Below are 19,074 nucleotides of genomic sequence, written 5' to 3'. Positions count from 1 at the left end.
ATTTATTAGAATGATGATTTTTGTTCTACAAAATCCAGAAAACGGGTTCGGGAGTCGATTACGCACGAGGAAGGGTTAGCACCCTCGATGCGCCCAAAATTGATACCTAGTTGATTAATTAATGTCTTGGTGTCGAAAATTTGAGAACTTTGAAGATTTTAAAAGTACGATCCTTTGTTAAAATATTATTTAATTAAATTTTTTTGAGAAAATGGCGTATTACATGTTAATCGAGGAAAAGAATTATGTCCCGTAAGTTAGGACACAATATCTTAAATCCCCAAAAAGAAGATAAACATAGAAAATTATTTATTTTGAAAGATGTTTGATTATCTCGGTTTTAGAAAGAGATCATATCCCATAAGTTAGAACACGATCTTTTCTTAATTCCCGAGATTATTTAAAAAAACTTATGTTTTAAAAAGGGACTCGTATATTCGAATTTATTGAGAAAATCGGAACCCCGTAAGTTATGGAACGACTTTTTCAAATCTCGAAACACGGAGTGTCGCTTATAATAATTTTTTTAAAACACAATTTTATGTATCGAGTGAAGGTTAATGCAATATGATTTTGTAGTAAAATGGAAAATGAATCGCGATACCGATATGCATAATCGAATAAAAATGAGGGTGATAATGTAAATAACAATAATAAGGGCAAAAATAAAAAAGGGTAAATAATAATAAAATAATAAAACAAACCAATTGTATATAAAATGAAATAAAAAGAAAAGTAAATGAACAAATAAAAACTAAAATTTAATTTAAAAAAATTAATAGTAATTATTAATGGGTAAAGAAAGAAAGAAATATTAGGTAAGGTAGTTTTAATAATAATAATAATAATAATAATAATAATAATAATAGTAATACAAATAATAAATAATCTAAAATTTGAAATTATTTAAAAAGATATAAATAAAATAAATGATGAAATGATAATAATAAGAGTAATGATATATAAATAAAATAAAATAAGTGTGCTGAAAAAAAAATTAAGTTAGTTAATATAATAATAATAACGTATAAGTAAATGCAACAAAAAAATGTAATAATAAAAATAATAGTAATAATACAATAGTAATAATAATAATAATAATAACAAAAATAGTAATAATAATAGTAATAAAAATAATAATAGTAATAATAATGGTAATAATAATAATAGTAATAATATATTAAATTGTTAATAAAACAACAGAAGTAACGAAAAGGGCTAAATTGAATCTAAAAAGTAAGTTTTGGGATAAATCCGAAATAAATAAAGTGGAAATGGGCCAATTTGAACGCGCGAATAACAAGGAGGGCCCAAAAGGGCAATAATCTCCACCCTCTAAAACGGCGTCGTTTAAATATGGACCAAAATGAAAATCGAAATAAATTATGGGGTAAAATTAAAATAAAAAAAACTTGATTGCAAAACAATAAAAAGCGGAAGGGCTAAAAGTGCAGTTAGCCTTTCCATTAAAAACACGCGAATCCTAGCCCTGGAACGGGTCGGATTCGGGTCGGCTAAGGCAAAACGACGTCGTTTTGGTTCCTAAAAGGCTTGCCCAAAACGACGTCAATTTGGAGGTAAAATTAAAAAAAGAAACATTTTTAACACTTTTCAAAAAAAAAAAACCTCTCCCCCTTTTTGTTTTTCTCTGAAGGAGCCCTAGGGTCCGGCAAGAGTTCCGATGATTCACCGCCATCGACCACCGCCGTCAGCCATCGTGCACGGCGGCAGGAACTTTAGAAGGTAAGTTTTTTTTGTTATATATATAATATATATATTGTTTTAAAAAAATAAAAAAAATGTATGTATGTATTTGAAGGAAGAAAATAAAGAGAAAAATAAACTAAAAAAAAGAATCAAGACCTTTGCGCATTGAATCTATTTTTGGTCAGCTTGCTGGTTTTTTTTTTTTTTGTTTGAATCTGTTCTTGTATTTTTATATATTCATAGAAGAAGAAGAAGTTACAATGGTTTTTTAGATAGCTTTTATAGCCATTTACAACTTGTTTGTTTAATGATTTCTCTGCTCTCTTTTTTTGCAGGTGAATGGACAATGGCGACAGTGATAGTGGCAGAGGAGGCACGGTGGCGGCGCAGGCTAGGGGTCAGAAGACCTTAGGTGAGGCGCACCTAGGGTTTGCTTATTTTTTGTTTTTTTCTGATTGGGGTTTTGGGCTAAGGTTTTGGTTTTGGGCTTGGGCTGAGTTGGGTTTAGGTTATTTGGGCTAGGTTTAGTTGGGTTTGTAATGGTGGGCCTGGGAAGAAAATTGGACTTGTAAAGTCATATTCTAGTAAGACTGAAACACATTATTCTAATCAATATAAAATAGATAGAGTTTAATAAGGTTTAAAAAATCTTATTCTAAAATAAAATGAAAGAAGTGTAGTTCTATATGGATTTTACTTTTATTTTATTTTACCACTATATTTTATTTAAATAAAGATTCGAATCATTTAATTCTAAAAATGACAAAATAGTAAATCTTAAAGATTTTGTCAAACTCTAGGACTGAATGGTTCAAGAAGCCAAAGATCATTCATCTTAAAAAGGATATAATTACAATAAAATTGTGTGTCATTACTGTGGTACCCTAAATCCTATAAGGCTTAGATGTTACAAGCTTCTAAAAGATCTTAGGAGAAAGCAACTAATTACAGCTCTAGTTGCAACTCAAGTTCCAATTGATAGAGAAAGAAGTAAAAGTCAGCTTGGAGGAGGAAAAATCAAGTGTGCCTTGTTGTTGCACATCAGACTTTGAAAGCTTCCATTGATCACATTTAGTACTTCAATAATTGGTGTTAAAATATTATAGAATGTTATAAACACTTCAAAAGTTATTAAAAATACAATTTTATGCTTAGAATTTTAATTATTATGTTTTATTAAAAATTTTATAAATTAAAAAAAATAATGATTACAATGACCATAATAACTTTCGTTATACTTACAATTGCGATGAGCACGATATAATCGAAACATGACTGCGAACTTAATTTAAATTTTTAAACACAACTTTCTAACTTTTTAGATAAAACATTACACAAACACAAATTATTACTATTTTTGTAATATTTTGTATAATTGTGTGATTACACATAACACAATTTATCACAGCATTCATAATGTTTAATTTAATTATGCAAAACATTATTATAACATTCGAAATGCTGTGTGCAATAACACAAATCATCACTAACTTTAAAATTGGGAGTTCACCAAGTTCCTCTCCCCAAGATGAGGGGGAATGATAAAAGCTGATTTGATAAAAATATGATTTTGAAATTTAGCAGCATATGAACCCCTGAATTACTAAATAAGCTGAAATCCTTTGCCCATTTACAGTTTTTACATAAATACATTAAAACATGGGCCCTTGGGACATAAATGCAATGTAAGTGAAGAATGGGTTGTTGGCCAATGCATGGACGATAATTATTCTCCTTTCTCTAACATTCATTTATGTTTTTATATTTCTAATTCCACACCCACACCCATATTTTCCCTATCTTACTTTTCTGTCTTGAATTTGTCAATTATGCACGTATTAAAGTTTAAATTAGACTTTAAACTTGATAATTATTTTTAAATTGAAACTTAAATTTTTTTTGTCTAAGTTAAACCTTGGACATAGCAATTATTCTCATATGGGACTTGAATTTTTTCTTAGTTTAAGTTAAGCCCTAAATTTGACAATTATTCCACACTAGGGCTTAAACTTTTTTTTTTGTCTAAGTTAGTCCTTAATATTTCCTTGAAAACTCTAAAGCTCAGACCCCAATATGTAAATAATTATCAAGTTTAAATCCCAATATGAGAATAATCGTCAAGTTTAAGAATTAACTTGACAAGAAAATTTCAAATTTTAATGCAAGGATAATTACTTAGTTCAAACTCTAATATAAAAATAATTATCAAATTCACTACTTAGACAAAAAAAAATCAACCTACATATAAAAATAATTACCAAATTTGTACCTTAAATAATAAATTAACTCATCTCTTCCCCTTATTTTAAATGACTGAGATAGTAAACTTTGTTGAATATTATTATTAACCCAATTTGCCAATTTTAAAAGTGAATGAAAAAACATTTTGTCTCCTTGCAGCAGCAGCTCACGTGATGAAAATGATGATGTGATCATCAAAGTCTTTTAATTCGACTTTTTCTTCATAATTCCTTCAGACGACATTTTCTTTTCTTTCTTATCCAATCATCTAATAAGTATATTCCTTATTCTTTTCTCTCTTTCTCATTTTTTTTGGTAATCATTATTTTCTCTCTTTCGATAGTTCTTGTTTGAATTATACATTTTCTTATATAATTCTGTTTCCTTATTTAATCAATACGAGTTAATGGTATACAACAAAGTTATAATATTTGTTTGAAGCTTGTACTTTTACTCAAGTTTAAAACATTAAATTTTTTACTGTTGGGGGTGATATTTCTCGACTCTTTAAGCCTCTACTCAGCATTAGTGAAATCAAATCAAGCTCCAAATTTAATTTGTTGTTCTGGGTAATTCTTGAATTCCCTGAATCAGCTAAGTACGGACTTGGATTATTTTCCTTGATTTTGTCTCTACTGTGGGTCATTAGTTTACAACATCAGTTCTTAGTTATGATATTTTGAGGTCCATATTTTTTTTTATTCTAATCCCAGCAGAAATTTGTGGTCTTAAGCAGCTGGAAAAGATTCTCTTGGGCAATATTTTATGTAGAAATTCATTTGTTTATTCCAATTAACTAATCATTAGTATTACTATACATACCATTGGTAGAAAAGACTGATTTAGTTTTAGCTGAATTGCCTTGATTCCTGCTGCTATGAAATCCATCATTTGAAGAGAAAAAAAATAAAAGCCTCTGCAATTTTTCAGGTTGATAGCAAATCAATTGAGTTCTCTAAGTTGGTATAGTGTATTTGACTGTTTTACTTACTTGGGATGCACCCTTTTTCTGGTTCTTCATCATATGTTTGATTTGACGTTTGAGAAATGTTAAATCATAGTTCAATGGCGAATATTTTTCATCTTCCCTCCATGTTTTCTTGCTTCTATATTGACTTTCCTGAAAGAGTCTGATTGAACTGATGAACACATACATAATGTAAAGTATGTTCTTCTGCTACAGGTTTTGGTGTTTCTATGTCATTCTTTTGTGATTGATGATTTTGTATGTTAAATGAACAATTTGTTTGATACTTGTCTCAGTAACAGAAGAAGATTATATAGTTAAAGAGGAATGAGTCAACCTAAAATCAAGCGTCGTGTGGGTAAATATGAGGTGGGAAGGACAATTGGGGAGGGGACATTTGCTAAAGTGAAGTTTGCAAGAAATTCTGAAACAGGGGAAGCTGTGGCACTTAAGATCCTTGATAAAGAGAAGGTTCTCAAGCACAAGATGGCTGAACAGGTTTCTCTTCACCCTTTATTTTCCTCTCTATTTAGTAATTCTCAAACCTCATTCATGCTTCTATTTTCATAGTTTATTAAAGCTATTGTAGTGACATTTTATGAAAGGACTTCCTTAAGTTCAGATATTGTATCGGATTCCTTAGATTTTTTTTCTGCTTGTATTTGCAGATCAAGCGGGAAATAGCAACAATGAAGTTGATACAGCATCCAAATGTTGTTCGTTTATACGAGGTTTCTCTTCCTTTCTGTGTGTTCTCATTTGGGTTGGGAGGGCGATATGGGGGGATTTGATGTATGTACCATGTACTCGCATCCATTTCTCCCTGTTTTATTAGAGCATGTGGATAATTTATACTGTAAAAATCTATAGTTGGCATCTGAAAGATATATTTTTGTTCGTAGTTCGTACCTTGCATATGTATGTCTGTGAACTGTGTGCACAAGTATGCACCCTATCTACATATGCTTGATATCTGATAAAGAAGAAAAAGACAAACTATTTCTGGTAACCAATCCTGTGCAGAACTTTTTTCTCTCTGTTTACATGGTTTTATCTTGCCTTCTGATCTTTATACTTTAAAACGGCTTTTGAGTGATGCCTCATGATGTCACTTATTTAAGAAAACCAGACAAGCAACGTGCTTTAAATTATTTTTCAGATTATTTTGAATGTTTCCTGTTCAGGTGATGGGAAGCAAGACAAAGATATTTATTGTTTTGGAGTTTGTTACCGGGGGAGAGCTCTTTGACAAAATTGTGAGTTGGTGATTTCTTGGAACTATAGCTAACTATTAGCTTATGAAAACTTCTTTCCATTCACATGAATTTGCATTTTAATTCTGAAGGTAAACAATGGACGGATGAGAGAAGATGAGGCACGGAGATACTTCCAGCAGCTCATTAATGCTGTTGATTATTGCCATAGCAGGGGTGTATACCATAGAGACCTGAAGGTATACTAATTTGGCGCCCTTTAGGACAAAAATGTTTATAGTTGCTATTTGTGTCCAGCATGTATGTTATATTGTAAGGAAATGAAGCTCATTTATACTTCTCTTGATCTTTTTTGCAGCCTGAAAATTTGCTCTTAGATGCTTACGGTAACCTCAAAGTTTCTGACTTTGGATTGAGTGCACTATCTAAGCAAGTCAGGGTAATTATGATATCCTCTTTTTTCCCTTCTACATGGTGGGCAATTACAAAACTCTGACACCTAAAAGCTCAAGCTTTCTTGAGTCTTCAACCTTTTCCTTTGACCTACAAAGTCATCCAAATTTGTTCTATCCCAAGCTTATAGATGGTGAAGGCCTTACAAAGTAAAATTGTTGTAGGGTGGAAAGGCAACTTAATATTGGTGATAATGAATAAGAGTGCAAGCATCATTATTCGTATCTTGTTTAGTGTCAAGCTTGGAAAGTTCGAGATAAAAGCTACTTTCTCCATCAATTGATTGGAAGTAATAACATAACTTTAGGGCTTTCAGAGTTATTGAAAGGATAAGTTCCATATGAGCATGTTAAATTATCACATAACATAATGATATAAGTTTAAACGTCTTTGGAGAAAGAAAAAGATCACTTTGTTTCTGTATCAATCACCTTCTTTTCTGCTATAGAAAATGGTGATTTTTAGACATCACCAGTTTAAGTTACTTGCCACCTTTCAGTATCTGAATGTTAAAAGAAGCTCTCTAATTTAGAAAGTCTATATCAAGAAAAAAAAGAGTGAATCAGGTACTATTAGTGAGATAAATTTGTTAAGGTCGAAATATTATTGCATGTGACAGATCATTCTCCCCTCGTAACCGTATTTAATTGTAAACCAGCAATGTTGATTTAAAAGTAATGAACTGAACTAATTTGAGCTTGGTGACCTTAAAGCTTGTGATTAAGAAAATGGATTCTAACATGCTTAGTTTAGAACTATAGATATTCTGTTGTCCATGTTATTTATCTACTTCTTGGTTAAGTCTTGTTTGAACTCCCGAATCTTGATGTAACTGATTCAGTAAATGTGTAAGATTTGTTCCTTCTCGATTTGGCTTTGATGACCTTTAGGACATTGCAAAATATTTCTAATCTGACGTTGAACTTGTAGGATGATGGTCTCCTTCACACTACCTGTGGAACACCAAATTACGTTGCTCCTGAGGTGTGACTAATTATTTAATCACACTAATTTTCTTCCAGTATTCGCAGCCCCTTAGAAACCCAATTATTAACAATCTTTTGTCTTCCTATATAGGTCCTTAATGATAGAGGTTATGACGGGGCAACTGCGGACCTCTGGTCGTGTGGCGTGATACTCTTTGTGTTGCTTGCAGGTTACTTGCCTTTTGATGATTCTAATATTATGAATCTCTATAAAAAGGTTAGCATTTCCTAAGTTGCATGTCACAGTTATCCATTGTTTCCCATTGCCTGTTTTTCACTCTTGTTTTCCAAAATCTGCAGATTTCAGCAGCTGAATTCACTTGCCCCCCTTGGCTATCTTTTAGTGCGATGAAATTGATAACTCGAATCTTGGATCCGAACCCAATTACCGTAAGTTGTTATACAACCCTCTAACATCAATGTGTTTCTGACTTCAATACTAAATTCTATGTGCACTGAGTAGGAAGAGGGTAAAAAGATTCCTATACTTTGTATTATGAAGATCTCATTTTTGCCCTTTTTGTGGCAAGTAAAAGATTGTTTATTACTATGCTAAGTAAAAGCTTCTAAAACTAAAGGAAAATGAAGCTCAATTAATGAAAAAAATCAATAAAAAAGTCATTCTCGTTGAACTAACATTTACCTATGTCTATGTGCAATAATTCTGTGAAGTAATACATATTATCCCAAAACATGATTCCATGGTGCTGTAACTGTAACTCTGAAGTTTGTAATCTGTGTTTTTACTCTATTGTGTTTTGCCCTTCCATCTGCAATGTAGTTTTAACTCATATTTATAGTTAGCAGACCCAAGAGTGGGAGATGGAATCTGAGAAATCTGCAAAATAGATATTAAGAATGTGTAATTGCATTTGCTCCATCACTTTTTCCTCTTCCCCACTATGAAAGATATATAATTTGGCAGTCTGAAACTCTAAATATAATTCCTTAGAACATATTACTTACACCAGATGTAAGGTTTTCATATTCCACACTATGCCTCAGTTCCTGACAAATTCACCTATGAGTTTGGCTTTCTATTTGTATATGATCATGAATTCCAAATTTGAAGTTGATTGCCTCTAACTATATTATCATGTATAAAAAATTCAACTACAGATATAAAATAATACACTAGTTTTTTTAATTAAATCTGCAAACAAATAACAAAAGGCATTCCTCACCAATGGGTTAAGTTGCAAGGTTCATATTATGCTGTTACTTTTTATGGATACAGAGAAGATTAAAAATGTTAGGACTTTTAGTAGTCTTGATCGAGAAAAAACATTTTCTCAAAAATCAAGCACTTATCTGTAGCTCTGCATTTGGGCACTGTATGTTCATTTTGCCAAGGGCAGACCCATGCTTCAACTACATATAAGTGTTCCACTATTAAATCTTTGGCTAGCATGGACCTGCAGGCATGTAGCATGCATATTTATGTTGGCCTTTATTGCTAGGAAGTGATAACCTTACGCAAACTTTTTTCTTTTCTGTAATTATTGACTTGCATGATATTAATGTGTACATATCTCTTTCTTGCATTACAGCGCATTACCATTCCCGAAATTTTGCAAGATGAATGGTTTAAGAAAGATTACAAACCTCCCATGTTCGAGGAGAAAGACGATACGAGCTTAGATGATGTAGAAGCTGTATTTAGGGATTCTGAAGTAAGTGGATGAAACATAAGCATACAAATGCTGTTATATTTTAATGCTTCTTAACATTTTTTTTCCTTAATAAGTCTGCATTGTTGGTTTGTAACAGGAGCACCATGTTACGGAAAAGCGAGAAGAACAACCAACACCTATGAATGCATTCGAGTTAATTTCTATGTCAAACGGGTTAAACCTTGGGAACCTGTTTGATGCGGAACAGGTTTGCTTTTGATGTGTTTTTAGAAGTTTAAAAGGTTGGGTTATGGAAGTATCAATTTCTTTTAATATTGAATCTAAAGGTCTTCTGGATTTCGGAGCATGAGCTGAAACTAGAGTAGCTGTCACCTATGTTACTCGGACTTAAATGTGATTGTTAGATATTGTTATGGTTCGATATGGGTTTTCAACTTTTGTCCAAATTTTTTTTTATGTACTTGTAGGGTCCTTAAAAGGGTCATATTCCTATATACCCATGTCTGAATATATGGTAGACACAGGTGTTTCAAGCAAAATTGAAAAGTCAGTGCAACATAGGTTGTAACAAAATCTTTTCATTGATTTAAAAGACATACAGACTTTGCTTGGTAGAGTGGAAAGAAAATTGATAGATGAAAAATTGAAGGGGTAGAAAACTAGAGAGATGGAAAACTTAATTTTTCTTTCCATAAGTGTGTTTGGTAGGAGAGATGGAAAAATGGTAATTTTCTTTCCATCCATAACTTGGTAAAGTTGAAAAATGGAAAGAAAAAATAATACATTTGAAAAATGCATAATTTTGAACTAACATACATAGCTTTCTCATTTTCTCTCATCTCATATTTCCAATTTGGTAGGATTGGTTTTTATGCATTAGAATGAAAAATGTTCATCCCTCTTATTTTCTTTCCTCTCACTTTTCTTCCCAACCAAGCAAACTCAAATATTTTCCTTCCATTTTTCCACTCCCTTCTCCCATCCTTCCACTTTTCTACCCAACCAAGCACACCTGTAGTGCCTCTTTCCTTGAGAAAGATAACTACTAAGATATATATTTCATATTAAAACGAACTATTAGTTGTTCCATTTTCTGCAGGGATTTAAGAGAGAAACAAGGTTTACATCTACACGTCCTGCTAATGAGATTATCCACAAGATTGAGGAAGCCGCAAAGCCTCTCGGGTTTGATGTGCACAAGAAGAACTACAAGGTGAGTGTATCCTGAGCATGATATAAAGGTAATTATTGGAATCTATATATTTATCAAATTTACTTATTTCTTGTTTCTTATGCAGATGAGACTTGAGAATATGAAAGCTGGGAGGAAAGGGAACCTTAACGTGGCCACGGAGGTAATTTGTGGCTACATTTTATTTATTTCTCATCTTACATTTTGTGCTTATCTAATTTTTTTCTATGTGAATTAGATATTTCAAGTGGCACCTTCTTTGCATATGGTCGAGGTGCGAAAAGCTAAGGGCGATACACTGGAATTCCACAAGGTACCACTTAATTCCTTAATTAAAATCTCATTATGTATTCTAAATATATTGTGTTTTTCCAATTTGGACAAACCACCGATGAGAGTTATGTAATAGTGCATCGCCCATTATAGAAGTAGATGTCATTCCCCCCCCCCCTCCACAAATGATTAATTGCTTGTAGCCTATGAAATTGGAGTGGTCTTCTTTGCCAGCCAACGAAGTTTAGCGCCAAATTACTTGTATTTCTTGCATGATTTTTGGATTTGAAGTTGTTTACTCCATAATCTGATTTCAGTTATAGATGTAAATTATGCATATCGAAATCGATTCTGCAATTCCTCAGTTATCTCCAAGACTTTACATTGGTTAGAGCATGCTTGAGAATCAGTAGCATCTTGCATGTCAATAATATCACCACGAAAGTTGTTTTTCATATCAAAACTCTAAAAAATCTGATACGGGTAAGGATGTCTGTTCTTAGCTAGAATCCATGTACTTTGACTCAGATGTAATGGTCGGGTACGGCATGCTTGGTTTTTGCTATGTTTTGTCATGTATTTGGAGGATCCTGGGAGGACCATATCCTCATACTCTGATACAACAAATATGGCAATTATAAAAGATTATGGTGGCCATTAAAAGTTTGTTTTGTTTTTGGTCTGCAGTTCTATAAAAACCTTTCAAGCTCTCTCGATGATGTATTTTGGAAAACTGAGGAGGACATGAAAGAGGTGAAGTAAAGGAATGTCGGGTGGCAGCCCATATTTTGGAGGGTTATGCCTCTGATCTTTTGCCCATGGAGTGGCTAAATGTTGTTCCATTTCTCCCTATTGTTCATTCTTTTGGCTTCCCATGTCGTTCTCTTAATTTTCTTATCTTTATAGCCTATAAGATTAAACAGCCATGGTTCTTTCAATTTGTTTTCCAGTGTTATTAGTGTTGGGAAATATGGATGATTTCCATGGAAAGAAGTGGTTTTTAAACTGTAATGATATTTGAAACATGGATGATTTCCATGGACCGGGTGCTTCTTCTATATATACACATTTATATATGAATTAGTAGTTCTTTTTTCTTCTATGGAAAGAATATGAGCAAAATTATTGAACTTATATTTCTATGAGCATATTCTGCATTATATCCTATCCCATCTTAGGAATTGTTAGTTGTATTATGTCATGGTGATCTATCTGTTCAACCCTTTTGGTACTTTTCTCTAGAGTAAAAAAAAAAAAATTGATATTTATTTTCTTCATCCATTTCTTGATAGAATTAAAAAATGAAAAGAAAAGAAGTATAATTTTTAAAAAAATACATAAATTTGAACTAACATGCTTGTATTATCATTTCAATTTAGAAGAATTGATTTTTATACACCTAGCACACTCTTTTTTTTTTCCCTCTTTTTCACTCCCTCCTTTTTATCTTTACACTTTTCCATCCGCATCTTTAAAATATTCAGGTTTCAAATACTAAAGGGATAAAATATTTTATATTTGATGTAACTCTAATTCTAATCATTTCTAGATTTAGATAATAGATTTGCCACTTGTGGTAGCAGACTTATAGATGATTTTGATTTTGGTTCAAATGTTATTGAGCGTTGGAATCCATTATTCGATTTCTTTTACTGTTTCATTTATGTATTTAATTCTTATTTGTCCTCTTAGATAAGGCTTAATGCTCAAATTTGGTTGCCCAATTATATTTATTTTTCCATTTTGGTATTTAATTTTTTTCTTTAATTTGGTACTTAAATTATCATCAGTTACTCATTGTCCATTAACCTTAAAAAATCATGGCTATCAACTTATTTTTAAAAAAAAAAAATATTATTTATATTACATTGATTAAAAACAGTAAAAGATATATAAATAATTCAAAAAAGTTCAAAAATAAAAAATTTAGACTTATAAGAGAGAGAGAGACCTCAATATGCAAAGCCAAATTTCTGAGCAACTGAATAAGGAAGTCATTGGCAACGATGGAACCTGGATTCCTAATCATTTGTCATTCCATAGGTTTTTTAATGAATAAATGAACTCCAAAGTATCAGCTCGATCGCAGAGGACTGAGGCCGACAAATTGGACAACCAGAAAGGAACTCATCCAGCTTGGGAGCAAAACTATGAAGTTTCAAGAAGCCGGTACATAGTGATTTCTTGCTGTTTGAAGTACCGGCGATCTTCTTCGTCCACTAGAACAAGATTCAAATAGTATTTCACACTGAATTTATTGTTGATGTTCTGATATGTCGGTGTCAGTTCATATGGACTTAAAAAGAGTCTGATAGGAATGGATTCGCCTGTAAGAAGCATTGGTAATAGCTTGAGTTAGACAATTTCCTCAATATGCTCCATAACTCTATTAAGAAAACAAAACTACGTTACTCAGACTCAAATGTGAATGCATGTTCAATTTGTTTAAGTACTTTTATATATTTAGAGAATCGTTGGAAGATCTACACGAATATTTCAAGAAAAATAAGGAGTCAGAGCAACATAGATAATAAGCATCCAATCAAGCCAAGTACAGCATATTATGTTATTTCATAAACATTAAAGAAAAGCAAAATTAATAGTAATATTTCGAACGCCAAGGTGCATAAGTAGAACAATTCCAGATAGAACTCATAATTAGGCAGAACCTTTTCTTTTCTCTCATTTCAAATACACATCAGAATGTTCATTTCAGTCTGTAACATTTTCTTGGTAGTTTTGCAGCACCAGACATCAGTATATTTGTTAATGTCAATACCTTGAACGTTAATCTAAAATGATAATATTGCAACAGCAGTAGCAGTCTTGCCTACCAACTTATTAGACGAGTAGTCAATAATTACCACTATCACCATGAGCCGGACCAGGCCCGGCCCCAGAAAATCTTACTTTAGTTTGCTTAAGTCAGGCCGAGCCTGAAAACCTTTTCATTATTTGAAATATTATTTTTATATCAATATTTATGTATTTTTAAAAATTAAATTTAAATAAAAACATTTTTTATTAATATGAAAAGTAATCCAAGAGAGCCAGGATTACAAGAATCTTTGTTTAGGCCCGACCAAATTCAGGCCAAGCTCACAAGGCTAGACAGGTAATCCGCTGGCTGACAGGTCTTTAAACCACCCTAGCATGGAGATGGTTTTAGAAAGTAAATTGTTACAACCAATCGATCATTGAGGCAAACAAACAGAAGGCACTCTTTAAAAGTATGGTTTTATAAGTGTTCTGTGTGGCACGGAATATCTCAGGTGTTTGCATAGAATTCTAAAATTGTGACATTAAAAGTATAAAAGGTGAAATTATGGTGAGAAATAAGAAGTTTCCAAGGGTACCTCTTACAGAAGCACCATCCATCAACTCAAATTTTGCAAAGGTCTCTGTCTCAACATGTGTATTAGGGCCTGATCCAGTGGACTCTCGACGCCTGATCTCAAGCTCCATATTTTTTAACTTAATTCTAACAAGAAGAAAATAAATTTTGCCGATAATGACATCCTTCAAATGATACCTGGTTTAGAAATCCAATATAAACACATCAGTATCCTTCCAACATGGTGTGAAATAAGTTGAACGGATTTCATGCTGACTCCTGTGAGAACTGCTCTTTAACTGACTTACTTGCTTTTACTGTACTCAAATTCAATATGTAGACAATCCTCAATCCCGACTTCCATCTAGATGAACCATAAAAACAAACAAATCATGTCACTATGAAATTCCAAAACATCAAAATTGGTATGAAGTAGCTACATAAATCATATCAACCATCAATACCAAGTTAAAAGGTGAAAGTTCTAAATTTGTTCCCAAACTCTTACAAAAACCAAAGTTGGGGAATACCAGGAAGACAGAAATGGGAGAAAAGCATAATATAATTTGTAAAGGAACTAACTGGATCATCTCCTGGAGAAGGACTGTATAAGAATGACCCAAGTTCCGCTTAAGACACGTGTTCAAAAAGAGAATACATGTAATTGTATTGGAGCACTAAGAGAAGCAAAAGCCACTTTTGATATCAAGCATGCGAATGTTTCAAAGGAAAGAAATTTTTTAATATACATCTCATCAGTTAGATGAAACAAATAAGCAACAGAACATATAATGAAATTTCCATACCTTGATACTGTTATTGATTGATGGAGGTGGAGTATAGTTGTGAACCTGATGCAGAGAATTTTCACAAATAAATAAATAAATAATGGAAGCACTTGTATGATAGTATGAAGCGTACCAAGTGTAAATCACAATGAAGCACCATCTGTCCAGACATATTACTTCTAACAGAACATAATGGTAATTGCATTTCCATAAACATGGCAAGATAACTTCCCATCAGCCTGTTTACTATTTAAAAACTGTATGTATAGCTCATCTATAACAGCCTATCAAACCAATACAATCAGTTTCCTTGTTCTATCCGTAGATATAGAATGCCAGGCACTGAAAGTTCCTAAACTTCTAGGGCAGTTGAATTAAAAAAAATAAAAAACGTGAAATCACTCTCACATAATCTGTGTCAAATCTGATGTTAATACTCAAAATTTAAAAGGAGGAGGACAGACAATGATGTTATGAAAATAATGTAGTGCTTATACAAAACATATTACCACAAATTCTTGGTACTCCACAATGTTGCTGACATAGTCTCTACTGATTGTCACTTTCAGTATATACCTACAAGTTTGCAATTAGATAGATCAGTTTCATTCATATCCTAATTTAATGAATCCTTCATCACCGTCTCATTGTGCATATTCTGTCACTGAATGGAGATAATCTTTCAACCAAATGAGTATCATGATTTATGAGCAATGAATTGAATCAACAAAGAACTAAGCACTATTGGAACCAGAAACAACCATCAACAGAAGCTAAAACAACTGAATGTATAATTAAGTGCTTCACACTCCAGCATTATAGGGGTAATAAAACAAGCACAGTAACATTTAAAAGAAGGTATTGCTCACAAAGAGAATAATTTCTTGATGCATAAAAAATTATAATAAAAATCAACTAAGAAAAGAAATTATAGCCTACCTAAGCCTAACATTGACTCCATTATAAGACTCATATAGCATCTCCACCGTAGAAAATTCAAATGGATATGTTTTTCTTTCGTACAATTCACCAGGAATATCTAGTTCGCGCACTGCAGAGAAAAGAGTGAAAATTAGGGGAAACTTAGAAGCAACTTACCACAATAATCCACTTCCATGCAATGTGACCCCAAACCAGACAAGGAAGAGGGAGAGAGGGAAGAAGGGGAAAGGATCACATGGAAAATGAATATAAAACTTTTAAGGATGCATAAGACTGCTGATTACATTGAAGACTTTTTAAGCCTTTTCTTTAATGGTTAAATACACTCACCAAGGGAGGTAAAATCATAGAAGTTGCCTCTATCAAAATATAATTCTGCAAATAAGAAAAAAAAGAATGTCATGGGCCAAGTATGGTGACATCATACTGCATTCGTAGATCATCCTTTCCAACATAACTGACAAGCTCTGGCAAATCAAGAACCATCAGAACAATTTAAAGTTAAGAACAGACTCAACTATGACAAAGAGAATAACTTAGCTACAAGGAGGTATAGATTGAATCAGGCTAAATTGCATGCAACTTTTAAAGATTAAAAAAGCCATGTAATAATAGCTAGATACATATACTCAGTGAATAGTCAAATGCAGACCTAAGATGAAAATGAAAGACATGAGGATATAGAGCAAACCTATCTGACCAAGGAGCACAATTTTTACTCCATTATGTTCGACCTTCTTCCTATGTACTGGTTCTATAACAACCTGAGGTATCAGTATTAAGAAGTCAAATAGCTCATACAGTTTTTGCATGCAAATAATATAAAAGGGAAAAAAAAGGTTTGGATAGAATAAGCAGATAATCATAACTAACAAAATGGCAACGTTAAAACACTACCTCTCCTACAATACTTTCTTGGCTCTGGAAGAGAGCAACCATAACTGTTTTCCCATTTTCCTTCTTTAGTGGAACCTAAATAGTAATACTGATGTGAGAAGAGTATACTTGATTATAAAATGCCAAACAAACAGCCATAGATAAAAAGTAAAACATCTCAGACAAAACTCAAGATCCCAATTGTTGACCAAAGTTCACTGCAATCGCATTAGGAAAAAGAAAAACATGATGGAAGAGACCTAAATGAGCCCAAAAGCAACAAAAAACATACTATATATTTAAAATTTTTGCATGCTAAACAAACAATAAAACAAATTTGTAACCAATAATTACTCAAATTTCAGCTTCATAATTTAGCTGCTTTAAATAGTATAAATCGAAACCATAGCTGACTAAAATGACAAGTCGAGCAGAACAAAGCATTGATTCTAATTTAATTGTTGTACACAAAAGTATAATCATACGATTCACTTAGTACCTAAATGCATATTAACCTAAAATGTTCAGAGTTTGCCATTAGATAGCCAAAAAAATAGCAATTAGAAGCAATATATAACCTGCTTACGGATTCTTCCATCTGCAAATGAAATGAAAATATTACACGGCAGCTTGAAAGCTCCAACTAGGTAATTCTGCAAGAAAAATATATATAAACAAGTTCTTCATAAATAGAGATTCTTCAGAGAAAGTAAAGGTGAAGACAAAGAAGCAATTTCCTGGGAAATTAATACCATGATGCTTTGGTGAAATTCCAAACCAAGACTTTTTGGAGCATGAAGAACCTAAAAGAAGTGACGAAGCTAATGTTAGAAACTAGTAGGAAAATGGAGTAAAATCAAATTGAAATGTTCTTACTTTTGCTGGGAAAGCATTAGTAAGGGAATCAGATCAAAGAAGCAACGACGAAACAGGAAAAGTTACCTTTGATTAGCGTTCTGAGAGGAAGAGTTGACTGTTGAGTTGAGAGCAGATTAGTGGGTAATAAAATTCAACCAGCCAGTCTCCTTCAGATCTTGGTTTATTTCACCATTAAAAGCTTGAGAGAACTATAAATGGGGGCGATCTAAGTGTCTACCATAAATTTGATACTTTATTGAAATACAGACGTGGGAAAAGTTTCTCTTTTTTTTTTTTTTTTGGAAGACAACCTTAACTCTCGGTGTCGAGTTTGTATTTATTTAGCTGTTGGTTCAGCCCATCCAGTTTAATATACCGGAAGTCGACTTCACTTTGGGTTTATAAATACTCATTTTTTCATCTTTTCTTGCCGCTCAAAATTGTCTTAAATTCTCAATATCTTCCACATAATTTACACTTCCTAAATCTTGATACTCAAACATAATTTATGGTAGAGACTATAGGATAAATTCGTATGGTAGAATACAAACATGTATATCAAAGATGTTATAAAATTTGAGCCGCCAGACAAACCTTCTGTTGTATTGATAGAATTGTTGTTGTCATAACAAGAGAAACTATTAGCCTAAGTTACTTGGGCTCGACTAGAGACAATTTTAATCAACTTATAGCTTGAGATGCTTCCTTTGGAATCGAAAACGCAACAAACATCGATCATTTACTCATTTCACTAAGGTCTCATATTACCCGTTACATTCATACGCTTTAGCCAAATGATTACTGGAACCGATCGAACTTAACCATTGTAGAAAGTACGATAAACGATATTGCACGACATTATGGTACCATATTGAGAATAACTCCTTAAGCTTTCCATCGGATATGCTATCATCCAAATTCTTAACATACAAATTTGCTCTTGGATTTTCCATCAGATCCCCTCATCACCACAATACTACTTATCGTATAGAAATCGCCAAGAGTATTCTTCAAATATTCGTCATTCATCGATGCTAAGAGGTTCCTTACATAAACATTGTTGAATTTCGTCTTCCTAAGAAAAGAGATTCTTTCCTGTTTGCAAATAAAAGGGTTGATCTAGACTTGCTTATCGTTTAATGGCATACCATCGTCGAATTTTTATCACCTCCATAAATATATTGTAGTCTCTGATTTTCTAAACACTAGGGTCACGATCCGAATACATAATTTGGATAGGCTTTCCATCAAGAAAACTGAAATTCAAATGCTCCAACGCCTTTATAGTTGCAAGTAACCAAAACAAGAGATCATTTAGAACTTGTAAGCTATAATAATTCATGCATTTCACTCTCACAATGCATGGTAAAAGTATCATGGAGTCTCATGTACTAATAGTTGGATTGTATTTTGTCCTCTCTATTAAAAAAATTGGCAACTTATGTAATAACCTGATAGTCACGGATGTTAGAAAGTGCATTTCCGAGACTCCATTACTGTAAATCGGATTCTTCAATATTTATTAAAAATATTTATGAAGCTAGTTGTGTAGTTAATTAGGTTTTGGTTAGGTGAATTTGCTTAAATTAGGAGTAATTAGGTAAAAAGA

At 32.5% G+C, this 19,074-nt stretch overlaps 2 protein-coding genes across 7 annotated transcripts; one reads left to right on the top strand and one right to left on the bottom strand.

Moving 5' to 3' along the window:
* The first annotated feature begins 4,159 nt into the window (after positions 1 to 4,159).
* Positions 4,160 to 11,767, top strand: LOC107953231 (CBL-interacting serine/threonine-protein kinase 3). Of its 6 annotated transcripts, none has more exons than XM_041117782.1 (15): positions 4,160 to 4,223; positions 5,212 to 5,413; positions 5,584 to 5,646; positions 6,100 to 6,171; positions 6,261 to 6,368; positions 6,488 to 6,568; positions 7,513 to 7,566; positions 7,660 to 7,785; positions 7,869 to 7,958; positions 9,119 to 9,241; positions 9,339 to 9,449; positions 10,302 to 10,415; positions 10,501 to 10,557; positions 10,633 to 10,707; positions 11,355 to 11,767. In XM_041117782.1, exons 2-15 carry the CDS (start codon positions 5,243 to 5,245, stop codon positions 11,427 to 11,429), a joined length of 1,320 nt encoding a protein of 439 aa, XP_040973716.1. In that variant the 5' UTR covers positions 4,160 to 4,223; positions 5,212 to 5,242; the 3' UTR covers positions 11,430 to 11,767. The 6 variants fall into 6 exon arrangements, with proteins under 6 accessions (XP_040973716.1, XP_040973718.1, XP_016743960.1 ...); XM_041117784.1 differs by having other exon boundaries at positions 4,183 to 4,263; XM_016888471.2 differs by having other exon boundaries at positions 4,189 to 4,517.
* Positions 11,768 to 12,664: 897 nt separating this feature from the next.
* Positions 12,665 to 17,786, bottom strand: LOC107953232 (vacuolar protein sorting-associated protein 26B). The gene is made up of 12 exons (XM_016888472.2): positions 17,550 to 17,786; positions 17,360 to 17,410; positions 17,186 to 17,260; positions 16,629 to 16,703; positions 16,423 to 16,495; positions 16,062 to 16,106; positions 15,729 to 15,840; positions 15,299 to 15,365; positions 14,808 to 14,852; positions 14,310 to 14,365; positions 14,024 to 14,199; positions 12,665 to 12,994 (listed from the first exon to the last, which is right to left on the bottom strand). Exons 2-12 carry the CDS (start codon positions 17,360 to 17,362, stop codon positions 12,816 to 12,818), a joined length of 906 nt encoding a protein of 301 aa, XP_016743961.1. The 5' UTR covers positions 17,363 to 17,410; positions 17,550 to 17,786; the 3' UTR covers positions 12,665 to 12,815.
* Between the last annotated feature and the right edge of the window lie 1,288 nt (positions 17,787 to 19,074).

The sequence above is a fragment of the Gossypium hirsutum genome, chromosome A07 (genome assembly GCF_007990345.1).
Source record: "Gossypium hirsutum isolate 1008001.06 chromosome A07, Gossypium_hirsutum_v2.1, whole genome shotgun sequence".
Classification (NCBI taxonomy): Eukaryota; Viridiplantae; Streptophyta; class Magnoliopsida; order Malvales; family Malvaceae; genus Gossypium; species Gossypium hirsutum.
This window is presented reverse-complemented; position numbering and strand designations above follow the sequence as displayed.